Below are 18,622 nucleotides of genomic sequence, written 5' to 3'. Positions count from 1 at the left end.
GCCCTCTCTTGGTTAGTTCATTGTTTTGTGGTGATAAGTTAATTGTTTACATTTACATTTCTTTGGCTGAGTTTGTATTTTATTAGTTGTGTTTATCTCTGCCCTCCCTGGTTTTTTATATCTATTAGTTTCATACTTGAAAGACACTTGAGGACCATGGGTTAAAATACCAGCAATAAACATCCCCCAGGTTTTCGGTCTGTATGTCAAAGTTTGTGATGAAAAACACAATGTGAAAACTGGATAACTTGGATGTCACTGTATACGACTTAGAGTGACCAGTTGAAGACAGTAAATAATAGGTTATTTAAAGAAGCTTATTATGCACATTTTAACAGGAAGCCCTAGACTTTTACCATGTGACCAGGGAAGTAACTTCACCAGCGATAGAGAAAGTGAAAGTAAAAACAAATTTGTGCTTGTATTTTTCGTTGTTAATAAAACTAGTTGCTGGACGTTTATTAATTCTGAGAATATTGCAAACAGATACGATCCTGACACTCCCAAACCTGCTGAGAACAAAGATAAAGGTATGTACCGCAGTTAGTTTGTTTTAGCAGAGTGTGGTTTACCAGGATGTACAATCAATATTAGTAAACAGTGCCAGAGGAGGATATTTGCTTTCAGGAAATATGATCACAACTCAAATTCTCAGATTAAAACACAGTGATTATAATACTCCAAAAAAAGAAAAATTATTGCTTGCAGGCTGATCAAGAGTTTGGGGGGGGGGGTATGTATTAGTGCTAAAACATGACATCTTTGGACTTCCAGTGCCTTTGTAGATGTGCTTGATTTTAAACTCTTTTTTTTTTTATATATTTAAGGCAGTAGGCCAATGTGGTTTGTCCAAAATGCTGTCCAAAGTTTGAACAGTGATGTGATTTCTTCCTGAAAATCGCTAAATAGGTGGTAGGAAGTTGCTGAATTTTCTTCACAACCACCAAGAGAAGGCAGAAAGAGAAGAAGCATGACTCAGCAGCAAGAGTGTAAGTTAACAATTAATCATGACTAATATATGACCTTTATACTTTTCTTGAAACTTTACTTTCAGCTCAAGATGCTATGATTTTAGTTGTGCTTGCATCAGTACAGTACAGTCGAAGTGTTTTCAGATTATAATCATACAGAATAGACTTTTTATGTTGTTGAAGAAACCAGAGTTTTGTGAGTTCTCTGTTCCCAAGGTTGTATGTTCAAATTTCAATATATGAACTCTCCCAGGGTCCTATATTCTCAGGGTCCAGTGTTCCCCCATTATAGCTCATAACGGGAACCTGGAAACAAGAGCAAAGAAACTTGGCAAGGCTAGTTTTGCTGGACCTCCTTTAGTTATATAGCCATGGTCACAAATGGTGTTTCAAAAAACGTTAAAGCCCAAATACATACCCTTGTCTTTGTAAGGTCTGGAGAAGCTTTGGTGCTTCATATCTGTCTTTGTTTACATGCGGTTTTCATTATGAGACTGTATTGTACAGAAAACATGGAGAGCAAGACTAATAAATGCAGAAATGAAAACAGGAGCCCAACAATTTGGTCATAACATATATCACCGGCATAAGTGTTTTCATTTCTTGTTCATTTTATTTAAAAATAAATACTAGATGATCTAGCACCAAAGAACAAAGACCAAGAACATTTTGTTGATTTTAAGAATTACAATTACCTATTTATTTAATGTAACGTGTTCAAGTGACGTTTAAGGAGGCTGTGGGCAGCTATATGGAGTTTTATAAGCACACTAACGCCACAGAATGTCTCCCCACCATTTCCCTTTACAATATTTTAGGCAATTAAACACACTCACATGAAATAAGGTGAATTCAGCAGTCCTCCTCTCTCTGTGAGATATAATATGTGTGTAAATGTTGCTGAGTCCCAAGCCGTGTGAACTAACCAATGCTGACCTCTGGCAAACGCAGCCCCAGAAACACACACAAACGGAGCGTGTTCCTGTCTTATTTCCTATTATTTAGACACAGTTCACGCTGAAGGACCTACTGTTCTTTGGTTCCAGCTGGGAACAAATTTGGGAACCAGATTATGTCGGTGGAAACGCACTGAATGGTTCCAAATTTAGTTAACTAAAATTATTTAGCTTAGCATGGCACAAATTTCAATTTGTAGTAAAATTTTATCCACAGAACCTTGCAGAGCAGATTTAACAGGTTTTTAGAGACCTTAAAAATCAAATGAAACAACTATTAGTTGTGTTGTGTAAATATAGTCTTTTTGGAGCCTTTTGTAGTACAAGCAGTAAACTTTTTAACAGGTGATACTGGTATCACCTGTGAAGTACTAGCGCCCCCTCCAGGGTGTGTTCCTTCCTTGCACCCAGTGATTCAAGGTAGGCTCTGGACCCAAGGTTACAGATAATGAATGAATGAATGATACTGGTATCAGAAATGTGAAAGCTAATTAAACTATTACAAACTTTTAAAAAACCGTCACTGTGGTGGTACCTTTAAATGTGAACATAATTGTACCTTACTCTATTATAACTGTAGAATTTAAAACTGTGTTGATTCATAAGCCCCATTTCATCTCCATGACTTATATAATGTTCATTTATTTTACACTGTTGTATAATGAATGATTACAAATATTCACCTGTCCTTCTGGAGAAGAGAATGTAATTTAAATTTAGGGAAAACGGGACTTTAAAACCACTGTTGTACCTTAACCAATAACGTACATGTACTATACCTTTACATATTTTACATATTGGGTAAATGACAATCACTTCATTAAAATTTTATACATTCTTTGGACAGACATACACACAAGTGTACACATACACACACACACCACACACACATGAATGCATAGATTGAATGAATATTTTGTTTTGCCCACTTGTACATAGTTTCTTGTGACTCCAGCGGTCTCCTGTCTGAAGATCAGTTCCTGTGTTCTATCTGTCTGGATGTGTTCATTGATCCAGTCACCACTCCATGTGGACACAACTTCTGCATGAAATGCCTTAAAGAATGCTGGGGCAACACTATTCAGTGCCAGTGTCCACTCTGTAAAGAGAAATTCACCAAGAAACCTGAACTGAAGATCAATACAACACTGAGAGAAGTTGTGGACCACTTCAAGAAGAAAAGTGACCTTGATAAACCTGAGGTTCTTTGTGACGCCTGCACAGGAGTGAAGCTGAAAGCCTTGAAATCCTGTCTGGATTGTGGTGCGACATTCTGTAAAAAGCATTTAGAACCTCATAATAGTGTTCCAAAATTTATGAAACACAGGCTAATTGAACCAGTGGAGAACCTGCAGGATTATATATGCCAAAAGCATGAGAGACCTCTGGAGCTGTTTTGTAGAGACGACCAGACGAATGTGTGTCAGTTCTGCGTAATGATTGATCACAAGGCTCACAACACTGTTCCTATAGAGAAGGAGAGTATAGAGAGAAAGGTGAGAGTCAAACAGATTAACATATAATATGCAAAGAACCTGGATTTTTAATAAAAAATGATTTTATAAATAATGGGCGGCACGGTGGTGCAGCAGGTAGTGTCACAGTCACACAGCTCCAGGGACCTGGAGGTCGTGGGTTTGATTCCCGCTCCAGGTGACTGTCTGTGAGGAGTGTGGTGTGCTCTCTCTGTGTCTGCACTGTCTGTGAGGAGTGCGGTGTGTTCTTCCTGTGTCTGTGTGGGTTTCCTCCGGGTGACTGTCTGAAAGGGGTGTGGTGTGTTCTCCCTGTGTCTGCGCTGTCTGTGAGGAGTGTGGTGTGTTCTTCCTGTGTCTGTGTGGGTTTCCTCCGGGTGACTGTCTGAGAGGGGTGTGGTGTGTTCTCCCTGTGTCTGTGTGGGTTTCCCCCGGGTGACTGTCTGTGAGGAGAGTTGGTGTGTTCTCTCTGTGTCTGCGTGGGTTTCCCCCGGGTGACTGTCTGTGAGGAGAGTTGGTGTGTTCTTCCTGTGTCTGTGTGGGTTTCCTCCGGGTGACTGTCTGAGAGGGGTGTGGTGTGTTCTCTCTGTGTCTGCGTGGGTTTCCCCCGGGTGACTGTCTGTGAGGAGAGTTGGTGTGTTCTCCCTGTGTCTGCGTGGGTTTCCCCCGGGTGACTGTCTGTGAGGAGAGTTGGTGTGTTCTTCCTGTGTCTGTGTGGGTTTCCTCCGGGTGACTGTCTGAGAGGGGTGTGGTGTGTTCTCTCTGTGTCTGCGTGGGTTTCCCCCGGGTGACTGTCTGTGAGGAGAGTTGGTGTGTTCTCCCTGTGTCTGCGTGGGTTTCCCCCGGGTGACTGTCTGTGAGGAGAGTTGGTGTGTTCTTCCTGTGTCTGTGTGGGTTTCCTCCGGGTGACTGTCTGAGAGGGGTGTGGTGTGTTCTCCCTGTGTCTGCGCTGTCTGTGAGGAGTGTGGTGTGTTCTTCCTGTGTCTGTGTGGGTTTCCTCCGGGTGACTGTCTGAGAGGGGTGTGGTGTGTTCTCCCTGTGTCTGCGCTGTCTGTGAGGAGTGTGGTGTGTTCTTCCTGTGTCTGTGTGGGTTTCCTCCGGGTGACTGTCTGTGAGAAGAGTTGGTGTGTTCTCCCTGTGTCCCTGTGGGTTTCCTCCAGGCGACTGTCTGTGAGGAGTGTGGTGTGTTTTCTCTGTGTCTGCGTGGGTTTCCTCCGGGTGACTGTCTGTGAGGAGTGTGGTGTGTTCTCTCTGTGTCTGCGTGGGTTTCCTCCGGGTGACTGTCTGTGAGGAGTGTGGTGTGTTCTCCCTGTGTCTGCATGGGTTTCCTCCGGGTGACTGTCTGAGAGGGGTGTGGTGTGTTCTCTCTGTGTCTGCGTGGGTTTCCCCCGGGTGACTGTCTGTGAGGAGAGTTGGTGTGTTCTCTCTGTGTCTGCGTGGGTTTCCCCCGGGTGACTGTCTGTGAGGAGAGTTGGTGTGTTCTCCCTGTGTCCCTGTGGGTTTCCTCCAGGCGACTGTCTGTGAGGAGTGTGGTGTGTTTTCTCTGTGTCTGCGTGGGTTTCCTCCGGGTGACTGTCTGTGATGAGTGTGGTGTGTTCTCTCTGTGTCTGTGTGGGTTTCCTCCGGGTGACTGTCTGTGAGGAGTGTGGTGTGTTCTCCCTGTGTCCGCGTGGGTTTCCTCCAGGTCACTGTCTGTGAGGAGTGTGGTGTGTTCTCCCCATGTCTGCATGGGTTTCCTCCGGGTGTTCCGGTTTCCTCCCACAGTCCAAAAAATCACGTTGGTAGGTGGATTGGCGACTCAAAAGTGTCCGTGTGTGTGAGTGAACGTGTGTGTGTTGCCCTGTGAAGGACTGGGGTATTCCTGCCTTGCGCCCAATGATTGCAGGTAGGCTCTGGACCCACCGCGCCCCTGAAATGGATAAGCGGTTACAGATAATGGATAGATGGATGGAATTTGACAAATACAATTCATTTAAAATACAGAAATGAAAGTGTGTCATAGAGAAATCTTCAAATAAACTAATAATTACCTCTATGCCCACAGACACAGCTGGGAAAGACACAGACAGAAGTGCAGCAGATGATCCAAGACAGACAGAAGAAGATAAATGAAATCCAACATTCAACAAGTTTGAGAATAGTACATGGTTTAATAATATTTATTAACAACATTTTCTCATTTTATTTAATAAATTATCAAAAAACGAATGCTATTTTAAGTATAATGTTCATTCTTTGTTAGACAAATTCAGAAAAAGGGATTGCCAGTTGTATGGAAGTCTTCACTGCTCTGTTGCGCTTCATTGAGAGAAGTCAGGCTGAGCTTCTTGAGGTGATGGAGGAGGAGCAGAAAGCAGCAGAGAGACAGGCTGAAGGTCTCATTAAAGAGCTGGAGCAGGAAATCGCTGAGCTGAAGAGGAGAGACGCTGAGCTGGAGAAGCTCTCCCACACCGAGGACCACCTCCACCTCCTACAGGTCAGTGTCCTCCATCTACTAATAAAGTACATCACACAACAGAGCTAGCCGTGCTGAGGGTTTCTTCTCTCTCCTGCTGGACTGTAGATGTACCCATCATTGTGCAGACATCCACACACAAAGAACTGGAATGACCTCAGTATTGATCCTGATCAGAGTGGAGACATTGTGAGGAAAACTCTCTCTCAGCTCCAGAAGAGTCTGAGTGAGGAAATCATTAAAACTGTTAATGAGAAGATGAGAGAATCTGGTGAGAACCATTCATGTTTTTGTTCTGTTTATGTGTGTAAAGCAAAGTCCATGGGTTTGAAAATGTGTCAAAGTACGTTATTTTATTATTATCCCTTTGGGTGATAATAAAACCCTATTTTATTAATATAAATATGAATATAACCCAGAGATTCTGTGCAAATTGTAAATTTAAAAAAAAAAAGTGTATATATTCAAATCATTAAAACCTTATATTTAAGAGTAAATGATACTAAAACAACAAATTAAATATTGAAACTGGGAATGTTTATAGTTCTTTTTAATCTGGGTGTTTTGACCACGGTGTATCACTTCTTCTTTGGAAGCATTTGGAAACAGAGTAGGCCAGTCACAGTAGTTTTTAACTTAAAATGTATTCCCATTCATGCTTTATATAGACTTTCAGCTGCTCAACAGTAAAAACAGGGTCTCTGTTACTGAGTTTTTCATTTAAAGATGATTCAATGGGTGACAGGCTTGGACCAGTTTAGCATGCGGACTATTTTACTGGAGCCTTGTTGTTGTAATCCATGCAGAATGTGGATTGATATTGTCCCATTGAAATAAGCAAGGCCTTCCCAGATGTGCAAGTCACCCATGTCAATTTAACGTATGCACCCCAGGACCATCACAGATGCTGGCTTTTGGACTGTGCGCTTAGAACAAAGAGAATGGTTCCTCTTCTCTTTAGCCTGCAAGATGCTGCATAATAGTTCGGTGATGGTGGTTTTGGGAAGTGTTCTGAGCCCATACAGTGCCTTCCACTACAGAACTGTACCTGTTTTGAATGGGGTGTTACGTCAGGGCCCAAAGTTCACAGCCAGCCAGTGTTGGTTTTGGGCCTTGTCTTTTGCATCTACAGATTTCTCTAGTTTCCCTTTTTTATTGGTATTATGTACTGTTGATATCAAAAATACAAGAGTTATTTACTACCTTACAACATTGTTCTTGAATTGTTTCACTGTTTGCCTACACACTCTTTCACACAGTGGTGAACTTCCCCAATCTCCTGAAAGACAGCGTCTCTGAAGTGCCTTTTTTTTCGTATCATTACACAACAACTTTTTTGAAATGTGTTGATGGTAAAAAATTCAAGATGGCCATATGTATTTTGAAAAACAATATTATTTCTCATTTTCAATATTTAACATATGGTTTGTGTACTATTTTCATGTAAATATAGGGTTAAAATGAATTGGCATTGTGTTTGTTTTTATTTACATTTTGCACAGCCACAGCGTTTTTACAGAGTTTTTATTTTTCAAGTCTTTACCCAAAGGATTTTAGGTAATATGTAATTGATTAATATATAAATAAGTTCAATATTACAAGCACCATGGGCACAACTACTACAACTACAAGTGATATTGTTCATATGGCAATGGTAAAGTTTATTTAATCTTTTGTTTATAATAATGCTCCAAGATTACAATATTTTTTATTAACATTACCTTCTTTTGCATATAGTCTCCACTGAACTGAAGACGATTCAGCAGTATACAGGTACATCATTTCTGTTTTTCTCACTTATTTTAAATGTTAAAAAGTATATGTTTTAAATATAATGTTTAAACCAGTTCTTGCCATTATAATCATACACAAGATAAGATGTAAAATATCCTGTGCCAATCCATTAGATCTTCACATAGGGCCCATCACACTCTCTTCCTACCTGCAGCCACCAAAATTCCTGTTGAATCCTACACCTCAGCACTAAGGTTGCTGTGGCTGTTTATGATCTGATCAGCAACCGGCTGTCCTCAACAACTACAGTTACTCATTAAGCCCCACCCTCCCCCACCGCCTCCTCCAAGCCAACTTTACAGTCCTACCTCATCCTTTACCATCAACAACTGTAAATACACACTGGCCTCCCTCATTGCAAAGGCTATACCAAGCCCCACTGGCACCGTTAATGCATGCTCAGTGCCACCAGTTCTATATGATCTTTACATGCTACATCACTGACCACCACAACAGCACTTCTACAGTGCATTTCCCCAACTAATCTGTGTTCTCCTTATCCACAACCACTGACTAGACCTTTCACCTGTTTCACTCCTTCACAGCTGCCCTTTGTTTCCGGCCCGCACAAACAGGGATGTGGCCAAATTAGTTACAAATCCTGCTTTTGTTATTTGCACTGCTGCTTTTGCCACTGCATCTATCGATCCTCTTACAGCCCAACACACGTTTGTAGGTGGCTTGGCCATGCAAAAGTTTTCACTGGTGTGAGTGTGTGTGTGAATGTTTGAGTGTCCTGCGATAGACTGGAACCCCATCTAAGGTGTGTTCATGCCCTGTGCCCAGGTATTCTGGGTGGACTCCTGACTCACCACAATCCTGAACTGGATAAACGGTTACAGCCAAGGAATGAATGAATGTATTTATTATATGTGTATTGATATACCTTACTGTGTGTGTTTCAGTGGATGTGTCTCTGGATCCAGATACAGCTCATAACTTTCTCATTCTGTCTGCCGATGGAAAACAAGTGACACATGGAAACACAAGACAGAATCTTCCCGAAAACCCAAAGAGATTTGAGTCATGTCTTTGTGTCCTGGGAAAGGAGGGATTCTCCTCAGGGAGATTCTACTACGAGGTGCAGGTCAGGGGAAAGACTAAGTGGGATTTAGGAGTGGCCAGGGAGTCTGTTAAGAAGAAGGGTCAGCTTGCACTGAGTCCTATAAATGGTTTCTGGACAGTGGTTCTGAGGAATGAGAAGGTGTATGAGGTTAGTGCTGGTACCCAGGTTCCATTCCCTGTGAGAGAGAAGCTCCAGAGGGTGGGGGTGTTTGTGGATTATGAACAGGGTTTGGTCTCCTTTTATGATGTGGAGGACAGGTCTCTTATCTACTCTTTCACAGGTCAGTCTTTCACTGAGAAACTCTATCCATACTTCAGTCCCTGTAATAATGACAACGGTAAAAACTCAGCTCCACTGATCATCTCACCCATATGTAGAACTGGATAATGTATTATTCCACAGTATCCCAACCAATGAACTGAGTGCTGAAATGAAGTATACAAGCACTAGGACTTCTAGATATATATGTAGGTACATGTCCCACTCCATTTATTACAGCAGACTATTCATTTACTATTAAGATTAATTGAGCAATATCACAGCATCAGCTTACCTTGGGCTTTGGTGGGTTTAAGTTGTTAGGGTGCTTTTGGATGTCAAATCCTATCTCTGCTCATTCTGCTAAATAGCTAATTATTTCTGCTGAGATTTGAGTAAAACATGTATGACTTGAGCAAAAATGTTTTTCAATATTAAAAGCTGTCACAGACAAATTGCTTACAGTTTTCACATTTTGCTTTGATATATTGATTGTTGTATTAGTTTGTAGTAATGCATTCTGTCATCTAATATGTTACAAAGGTTCAGGACTGGGGCGGCACGGTGGGTGTCATAGTCACACAGCTCCAGGGACCTAGAGGTTGAGGGTTTGAGTCCCGCTCCGGGTGACTGTCCGTGAGGAGTGTGGTGTGTTCTCTCTGTGTCTGCGTGGGTTTCCTCTGGGTGACTGTCTGTGAGGAGTGTGGTGTGTTCTCTCTGTGTCTGCGTGGGTTTCCTCCGGGTGACTGTCCGTGAGGAGTGTGGTGTGTTCTCTCTGTGTCTGCGTGGGTTTCCTCCGGGTGACTGTCTGTGAGGAGTGTGGTGTGTTCTCTCTGTGTCTGCGTGGGTTTCCTCTGGGTGACTGTCTGTGAGGAGTGTGGTGTGTTCCCCCTGTGTCTGCGTGGGTTTCCTCCGGGTGACTGTCTGTGAGGAGTGTGGTGTGTTCTCTCTGTGTCTGCGTGGGTTTCCTCCGGGTGACTGTCTGTGAGGAGTGTGGTGTGTTCCCCCTGTGTCTGCGTGGGTTTCCTCCAGGTGACTGTCTGTGAGGAGTGTGGTGTGTTCTCCCTGTGTCTGCGTGGGTTTCCTCCGGGTGACTGTCTGTGAGGAGTGTGGTGTGTTCTCTCTGTGTCTGCGTGGGTTTCCTCTGGATGACTGTCCGTGAGGAGTGTGGTGTGTTCTCTCTGTGTCTGCGTGGGTTTCCTCCGGGTGACTGTCTGTGAGGAGTGTGGTGTGTTCCCCCTGTGTCTGCGTGGGTTTCCTCCGGGTGACTGTCTGTGAGGAGTGTGGTGTGTTCTCCCTGTGTCTGCGTGGGTTTCCTCCGGGTGACTGTCTGTGAGGAGTGTGGTGTGTTCTCTCTGTGTCTGCGTGGGTTTCCTCCGGGTGACTGTCTGTGAGGAGTGTGGTGTGTTCTCCCTGTGTCTGCGTGGGTTTCCTCTGGGTGACTGTCCGTGAGGAGTGTGGTGTGTTCTCTCTGTGTCTGCGTGGGTTTCCTCCAGGTGACTGTCTGTGAGGAGTGTGGTGTGTTCTCCCTGTGTCTGCGTGGGTTTCCTCCGGGTGACTGTCTGTGAGGAGTGTGGTGTGTTCCCCCTGTGTCTGCGTGGGTTTCCTCCGGGTGACTGTCCGTGAGGAGTGTGGTGTGTTCTCTCTGTGTCTGCGTGGGTTTCCTCCGGGTGACTGTCTGTGAGGAGTGTGGTGTGTTCCCCCTGTGTCTGCGTGGGTTTCCTCCGGGTGACTGTCTGTGAGGAGTGTGGTGTGTTCTCCCTGTGTCTGCGTGGGTTTCCTCCGGGTGACTGTCTGTGAGGAGTGTGGTGTGTTCTCTCTGTGTCTGCGTGGGTTTCCTCTGGGTGACTGTCCGTGAGGAGTGTGGTGTGTTCTCTCTGTGTCTGCGTGGGTTTCCTCCGGGTGACTGTCTGTGAGGAGTGTGGTGTGTTCCCCCTGTGTCTGCGTGGGTTTCCTCCGGGTGACTGTCTGTGAGGAGTGTGGTGTGTTCTCCCTGTGTCTGCGTGGGTTTCCTCCGGGTGACTGTCTGTGAGGAGTGTGGTGTGTTCTCTCTGTGTCTGCGTGGGTTTCCTCCGGGTGACTGTCTGTGAGGAGTGTGGTGTGTTCTCTCTGTGTCTGCGTGGGTTTCCTCCGGGTGCTCTGGTTTCCTCCCGTGCTCCAAAAACACACATTGGTAGGTGGAATGTGTGACTGTGTGAGTGAATGTGTGAGTGTGTGTTGCCCTGTGGGCGACCCCTCCAGGGTGTGTTCCTGCCTTGCGTCTGGTGATTCCGGGTAAGCTCTGAACGCACCGCGACCCTGAACTGGATAAACGCTTACAGACAATGAATGAATGAGAGAATGAGGAGAACACACCACACTCCTCACAGACAGTCACCCGGAGCGGGACTCGAACCCACAACCAGGTCCCTGGAGCTGTGTGACTGCGACAGTACCTGCTGCACCACCGTGCCTATGTAGGAGATGTGAAGTACAATTTTATTTCTCTGAATGAAATCTTAGAAGAGTGGACCAAAATTTTAATACTATTACTTGTACAAATATTAATAATAATAGAAGAAAAAAAAACTGTGATTACTCTAGCTTTAGTTCTAAAATGGATGTTTTCTTTTGTAATTAACATATTTACACACTGCAGAATAAAAATAAACATTTCTTGTAATGAGTTTTTGAGACATGCATGTTTTATGTAAATAATAATAAATTACATATTGCAATATTATTATTAAGACATAAGACTATGTCCATAGACATGTTATAAAGACATATCTTCAGTGTATCCACATCTGAATGTAATTACATGTGTACATATGTATCTCAAGCGTATGGACATCTGTGACCAGCAGATCGTGGGAGACCGTAGTAGTGATTGCATTTTAGAGGTTTAGTGGGTGAACCCTCTAATATTCTATTATTATCCCTCTAATAAATGTATGGTCCTAAAAATAATTTTGTCTTTTGTTTTGGTGTGTTATACATACAGAAAATATAGGGTGACCAGACGTCCTCTTTTACCCAGACATGTCCTCTTTTTTAGACTTAAAAAATGTCCGCTATGTTGTTTTTCTAGCGCTTACATAGAATTTCGAGAAGCGTTTCGTTCACAAACTAGTCCCGCCCTCCCTACTCCGATTGGTTCGCTTGAGTGAGAAGGGGGTGTGATGAAGTAGCCTAAAATCTTCTGATTGGACGGTCTGACTGTAGAGCTACCGTTATTGGTCAATAACCTTCTCTGTAAACATTTAATTGGTCAGTCTGCACGTCAGTAGTCGCCCCCCCCCCCACCTCCCCCACCTCCCCCGTGTCCTCTTTTTCACCATCTCAGATCTGGTCACCCTAACTTAACTATAAGCAGTTGAGAGTACTACAAAGGAAACCAGCGAATCCCTAATGGTGTATACGTGTAAAGAGCAGCTTAATGTATATATAAAGTTATATGTAGTTAATAAATTGTGGTGTGTAGAGTATTTCTAATACATATATGTGCTATGTAGAGTGTAACTTTAATGTGTGTGTGATATTTAGAGTGTATCTTTTATTACGCTTATATTATAAAATATCCAGGTTGTCCTGTTTAGCTTGTGCTCTGTGTGGTCACGTTCATACAAAAATCATGGGTCTCTGTTTGGGGCTTTTATTTTGGAGGTCTAAAACGCTAACCATGTCTGTTTTCACAGGTCGAAGATGCGACAAACCAAACTGTGACAGATTGACAACAGCTATCCGAGGCGAGTGTACCGCTCTTATCTCACCGGTCAACGATACGGCCTCCGGCACGGCCACCTTTACGCGGTAGACCCGCTCTTAGTTCTGTATAGCTGTACATAGGTGACTGGGGACGGCTGTATGTGGCTAAGCTAGAGGGGGAAAGCCTTTGTTCCGACTAGCGGCTCGATAGCTAGCGCTCTCGAGAAAGATGGGAATATTGGGCGAGTTTTACATGTGTTACAACTAGCGCAGTCGGCGTCACCGGTAACGGCAGCGGGGTTCCATAGCTAGCTAATGGGAACGTTCGTTTGCTACCATAGCAACCGTATCACAAATGGAACTGAGCTTGACTCTTACTGGAATTCTTCGTTCCACCTTAAAAGCTGCTATCTACATTCTGGTGCTCGTTTAAGGTGGAATAGACAATTTCAGTAAGAGTGGACTTAAGCTTCATGTATCATGGCGAGTTTGTGTTAGCAAAGCTTAGCCGCGCTACCGTTACCTCTGCGTTACTTTAAGGTTGCTGTAATCGGGGCGGGTGTGTTCGAGTTGTTTAGTAACTGTGCGTTGAACTTTTTTTTGTTTTTTTCGCTGTAGGAAGCAATGGAGCGAAGTGAGCCACCACGCTCTGCCGAAGTAGGAGGAGGTGAATCCGGGAGAAAGAGTTCATCCACCACCGACGGCTACGACTGTCGTATCTGTGGCTATAAAGCAGCAGACGTTGGTTCGCTCAGCCAACATCTCCGCTCCGTCCACCCCGTCACGTCCCTCTCTACCCCCACCTCAAGAACGGGCGAGAAAAGTGGGGGGAAAGAGGTGGAAGATGCCCTGCCGCCTTTAGTTGACGGCGAGCAAAGCCCCGACAGAAAAAAGAGCCCTCCTGGGGAAAAAGTAAGAACCGTGTTTGTTCTGTGCTGTGATGTTTGCCTGTGAATCAGTGTAAGCTTTTCAGCGCTATACTGCTCTCTGATTATTTATATATATATATTAGTATGTGTGTGTGTGTTTCAGTTCAATTTACACAACTGTGGCTTATTTTCTACTGGTTCTCTAAAAAGTGGAACTGCCATAACCTACACAACTCTGCCTTTAACCTGATGTTTTCATTACCATTTTTACTCAATTATTCAGACTAGTTTTCCTATTAACCTGTACGCATCACCTCTACCTATAGCACATTGTCCTTGTACTCTACTGTACTACTGCTACACTGTTTAAAAGGAATCCACAACAGATCTTTTTCTTGTAAAATATTTATATTGTGGATTTCACAGCATTCATTATGCTATTAGAGTTTATTGAACTTAAACTTTTAGCATTAAACAACACGTACGTTCTTGCACTTGGTGGGTGTTTTTTTCAGGTAATTAATTAATTAATTGGTGTCATGAAAGATTGATGATGAAATGCCCATCTATAAGTGCCAGCGGTCAGTAAGCTAGCCACCTTTGAACATAATTGAGATTAACTGCACTGGTAAGAAGATTAGAGTTGAAACAGGCACACGTTTTGTCCTTAACTCTTGACTGTAACAAGATCAAGCTGCTTGCTTCAGCTTTGTTTTTGATGTTTTGATGATTTATATAAATATGTGTGTGTTATTTTTGGATATGTTTTACACTGCATAATCAGTTCATAGCCTGACAAACATCCACATCTGATATTTCCACTGCTCTCCACAGCCTGAGGTTTCTGAAGGGTCCTCGTCTTCCTTACCCAAGGACTCCGAAGAATGCAGCAGAAGTGCATGCATTGTGCAGAACCAAGTACCAGAGATGGAGACTAAGAAAAATGCATCTACCAGTAAGGCCAGCCAAAGTCCACTTCCTGCCTCTGTTTTGCCTCAGAGGAAGGCCTTACGCTCTTCAGGGTCTAGCAAAGAAAACCAAAGTGAGCACACTGCATCTTCAGGCACATCCAGCCTCAACAGGACGCACTTAGTATGTCTGCCATTGGTGTCCGAAGGGCTGAAGCTTGTGTGGGTGCGCTCGGAGCAGACACATGAGCTGGATACGGTTTCTGAGCTGGTGGAGGCTTTTAATGCCTTTCCGTATCCCACTGAGCAGGAAGCTAATGCTTTGGCACGCCGCTGTTCCCTGTCTACTGAACGGGTCAAAGTGTGGTTTATGATGCAACGTGTTCGCTATGGAATCAGCTGGGGTGACGATGATATCCGGGAAACGAGGCGCAAACTGCACCACTTGCACAAAATGCATCTTGGGGAAGAATATGAAGAAGAAAAAGAAGATGTGTTATCAGATGATTTAGCTCATGAGAAGGAGGCTGAAGGGCTAGCGCAAGGCTTTAAACACGCATCTGAAGTTGATGCCTATGCAGGACAGATGCATCACACACCCAGCCATGGTAGCAGTTTATCTCAGCATGGTTCCATTGACTACAACGGCAGTGCTGCCGTACCTCAGTACACCAACGGTTTAGAACAGTTTGTTCCAAACACAGTACAAGCTCAATCTACTTTCGAACATTCATCCCTGCTTAAAGTTCATTCTCAGCCCAACATGGAGCTTAAACACATACCTCCCATCGAACCAGAGACCCAAAGTCCCAGTGCTTACAGTTATGTTCCAACACTCAACAGTATAAACCACAGTAGCTTAACACAGTACCAGTCCTCAGCAATCCCAATCGCACCGCCAAAACCAGCGTCCTCCCGTGCCCCTGCAGGACAGCTGCGCAAGAAGTCCAAAGCTCAGCTGATGGTGCTTCGTCGCAGTTTTGTCCATAGAAACTGGCCATCCGAGGCTGAGGTTCAGCGTCTTCAGCGTGTCACCGGACTCGGGCGCCATGAGATTCGGAAATGGTTTGCCGACAGCCGTTATCAGCTTCGCAGGAGCGGTCGGTCCTGGCTGACGGAGGACGGTAAACGTTCGCAGAGAGGGTCCAGCAGACATCGGAAAAGACTGGATGACGATGTTGGTGGCTTGTATGAAGGCGGCGAGGCAGTCGGATCGGAGGGGTTTGAGATCGAGCTGGATGTGGACATGGACGATGAGCAGGACTCTCTGATGGAGGGAGTTAGTAGTTCAGAAACAAGAAAAGAGGGAGGAGGGGTAGACTTAGAAATTGGGGGTGTTCATACTGCTCTTAAAAGGGAACGTAAAGAGATTGCCATAGCTCCATCCCCTTCTACTTCCTCTTCTTCTCCCTCTCCGTCCTTTATCCAAGGCCGAGTTCTTAGCCTCGGCCCTGAGACCAACCTCCGGAAGAAGACACAGCAGCAACTGGATGTGCTCAGGCAGAGCTTTCTGCATTGCCAGTGGCCCACCAGTGAAGACTACACCACGTTGCAGAGGAAGACGGGTCTGACCCGGACAGAGATTGTCCAGTGGTTTGGAGATACGCGTTATCACGTCAAACACAACAACATGCGCTGGATGTCCCCAGAAGATAGGGAGAGAATCATTGCAGGCATCACAAAGCAGCAGAAGAAAGGTGGTAGGCCACCCAAAAACAAGAAAATGGTCACAGACCATAGATTTGAAGATCGTAAATCCAGTAACGGGACAGGAGTGCGTGAAGTTATGACATGGAACAGCACATACGAGGAAAGCTCTTCAGTTCTGCCAGGGGGTGAACTTTGACTGGAGAAATTATGGCGTTAAATGTTATGTTAGAGAGCATTTAGAATAGAGGAAAAGTAGAGTCTGGACTCTACATGGTTGCAAAGTACTGTATATCATTACAATTGTTTTTTTGTTTTTTTTGTAAGATTTTTCCAGTCTCATGTATCATGTCCAATTTTTATCACCACTGATGCATTGACATATTACAGTGCCTCGTTAGAAATGTTAATACAAAATGTATTTATTTAGTTTTCCAATCCGAGCAACTTTTTGCCTATATTGAAATTATTTATGATAACACTAAATAAGCAAAGAAAGAAGTAATTTGCAGACTACAGGTACTGGGTGAAACTACTGTCAGATGTGTTTTGTGTAGCATTTCAGTGTCTGCCTTCTGTAAGCTTTCACTTACCGTGGAGTCATTCAGCGAGTTATTAATAATTTGGTTCATGTGTTTTTCATGTACATTGTGGGGTTTTTTTTGTTTGTTTTGTTTGTTTCCCTCCAATAAAAACTGAAATTGTGTTTTAGATTTTTCAGAGAATTGCTTTTAATAGAAAAGCTAATCAGTGGACAAAAATATTTATTTAAAAAAATTTTTTAACATAATTATTTAATGTTCAAAGGTCAGACTGTATTACATCACGTGCTTACGATTTAAATATTGCTCATTTCAATTGAGTCAAGATATTTTTTTGTTTGTTTGTTTGTTTAGACCATAAAACCAATCATTATCAAACAGTAAAGCTTGAATGACACATTTTTATATTCTATGCATTTGATTGATATCATGGAGTTGACTAGAGAATTCCTTTTTCACTTGTGAAGATTTTTGTACCTATTTCTAGAAAATGTTTCCCCTTGGTTACAATGGCATTTTAACTCAATAAACTGGTCTTAAAACATTGTCTTCCTTCATTGCTGTGTGTTTGCGTCTGTTTACATGAAAGCAGATCAAATGGTGATTATTAGTATTTGTTTGGTATATATTTAAACTGCCACATGGGAGACAAGCTTGGTGCTGTGTTGTAAGTCAACTTTGCCTAAGACCAGTGCTCACCAACCCTGATCCTGCAGTACTCCCATTGTGAAGAATTTAGTTTCAACCATAAATGGACATGCCACAAATTTGTGTGGTCCTTAACTGGCTGGCCAATATGAAAACATGATTTTATTGTAATTTTCAAAGTATATCATGAACAAAACATGTGCCTATGAGCATATCATGAATATGCATAATGTAAAAGTTTGGCTAAAACAAAAAAAAAAATTACATTATTTTTTCCACTTGTCCCAGATGCAGCTGATGCCATGTTGCAAGAAAAGTCTGAATACATTTTATATATGATTTGAGTGACTTGACTTTCAGTGTTTGTTAACAGTGTTAGTTTGCAGCTTTTGTTTTAAATTATTGAAGAAACAATTCGGACTCTGAACATATCTTGGCTGATTGATTGTGTCTGCCATAAGTGGAAATTCTTGTCAATGGACATTTTCACCAAAGTTCATTCATTCATTCATTATCTGTAACCCTTATCCAGTTCAGGGTCGCGGTGGGTCCAGAGCCTACCTGGAATCATTGGGCGCAAGGCAGGACTACACCCTGGAGGGGGCGCCAGTCCTTCACAGGGCAACACAGACACACACACTCACATCTCCAAACCACTGAACTAAACCGACTGGACTTAACTGCACTGAACAGGACACTTTACTCACTTGCACTATGCTATTTTGCACAGCTGTACAGAAGTTCTATTTCTGTAACTTCTACAACAATATATAATATAACCTACTTTAGGAATATTTGGAAACATTTATATTCATACTCATATCTGTACAGTATAGATTTTATATTTTATGTTGTCTAATTTATGTCTTAACGCTCTTTTTTTTCTAGTACTTAACTGTATTCTTTAGTCTATTTATTGTTTATTGTACCTCTTTTAGAGTTATGTTTGTTAACAGTCTGTGTTACATGTCATACATGTGTTGCTGTCACCAAGACAAATTCCTAGTATATTTAACATACCTGGCGAAATAAAGAGATTCTGATTCTGATCTACGGACACTATTGAGTCGCCAATCCACCTACCAACGTGTGTTTTTTGGACCGTTGGAGGAAACCCACACAGACACAGGGAGAACACACCACACTCCTCACAGACAGTCACCCAGAGGAAGCCCACACTCCTCACAGACAGTCACCTGGAGGAAACCCACGCAGACACAGGGAGAACACACCACACTCCTCACAGACAGTCACCCGGAGGAAACCCACGCGGACACAGGGAGAACACACCACACTCCTCACAGACAGTCACCCGGAGGAAACCCACGCGGACACAGGGAGAACACACC

The 18,622-nt window shown here is 43.4% G+C and overlaps 2 protein-coding genes across 5 annotated transcripts; both read left to right on the top strand.

Annotated features, from left to right (window-relative positions):
• The first annotated feature begins 40 nt into the window (after positions 1-40).
• Positions 41-9,656, top strand: LOC136706830 (E3 ubiquitin-protein ligase TRIM21-like). The gene is made up of 8 exons (XM_066680485.1): positions 41-530; positions 910-989; positions 2,867-3,423; positions 5,444-5,539; positions 5,642-5,875; positions 5,963-6,125; positions 7,592-7,627; positions 8,554-9,656. The coding sequence occupies exons 2-8, from the start codon at positions 971-973 to the stop codon at positions 9,099-9,101; spliced, it is 1,653 nt and encodes a 550-aa protein (XP_066536582.1). The 5' UTR covers positions 41-530; positions 910-970; the 3' UTR covers positions 9,102-9,656.
• Positions 8,806-18,555, top strand: homezb (homeobox and leucine zipper encoding b). Of its 4 annotated transcripts, none has more exons than XM_066680482.1 (4): positions 8,806-8,861; positions 12,650-12,700; positions 13,278-13,571; positions 14,363-18,555. In XM_066680482.1, exons 3-4 carry the CDS (start codon positions 13,284-13,286, stop codon positions 16,280-16,282), a joined length of 2,208 nt encoding a protein of 735 aa, XP_066536579.1. In that variant the 5' UTR covers positions 8,806-8,861; positions 12,650-12,700; positions 13,278-13,283; the 3' UTR covers positions 16,283-18,555. The 4 variants fall into 4 exon arrangements, with proteins under 4 accessions (XP_066536579.1, XP_066536577.1, XP_066536578.1 ...); XM_066680480.1 differs by lacking the exon at positions 8,806-8,861 and adding an exon at positions 12,339-12,392; XM_066680481.1 differs by lacking the exon at positions 8,806-8,861 and adding an exon at positions 12,351-12,365.
• Positions 18,556-18,622: the final 67 nt, after the last annotated feature.

The sequence above is a fragment of the Hoplias malabaricus genome, chromosome 9, assembly GCF_029633855.1.
Source record: "Hoplias malabaricus isolate fHopMal1 chromosome 9, fHopMal1.hap1, whole genome shotgun sequence".
Classification (NCBI taxonomy): domain Eukaryota; kingdom Metazoa; phylum Chordata; class Actinopteri; order Characiformes; family Erythrinidae; genus Hoplias; species Hoplias malabaricus.
Note: the sequence above shows the minus strand (reverse complement) of the source record. Positions and strands in the feature narration are given on the sequence as shown.

Bases quoted from the DNA above. Each gene is read 5' to 3' on its own strand.
- LOC136706830 (XM_066680485.1), top strand. The intron at 5,540-5,641 runs GTACATGGTTTA...ATTCTTTGTTAG, and splicing joins ATTCAACAAGTTTGAGAATA to ACAAATTCAGAAAAAGGGAT. The intron at 7,628-8,553 runs GTACATCATTTC...TGTGTGTTTCAG, and splicing joins GACGATTCAGCAGTATACAG to TGGATGTGTCTCTGGATCCA.
- homezb (XM_066680482.1), top strand. From the start codon at position 13,284: ATGGAGCGAAGTGAGCCACCACGCTCTGCCGAAGTAGGAGGAGGTGAA. The intron at 13,572-14,362 runs GTAAGAACCGTG...TGCTCTCCACAG, and splicing joins AGAGCCCTCCTGGGGAAAAA to CCTGAGGTTTCTGAAGGGTC.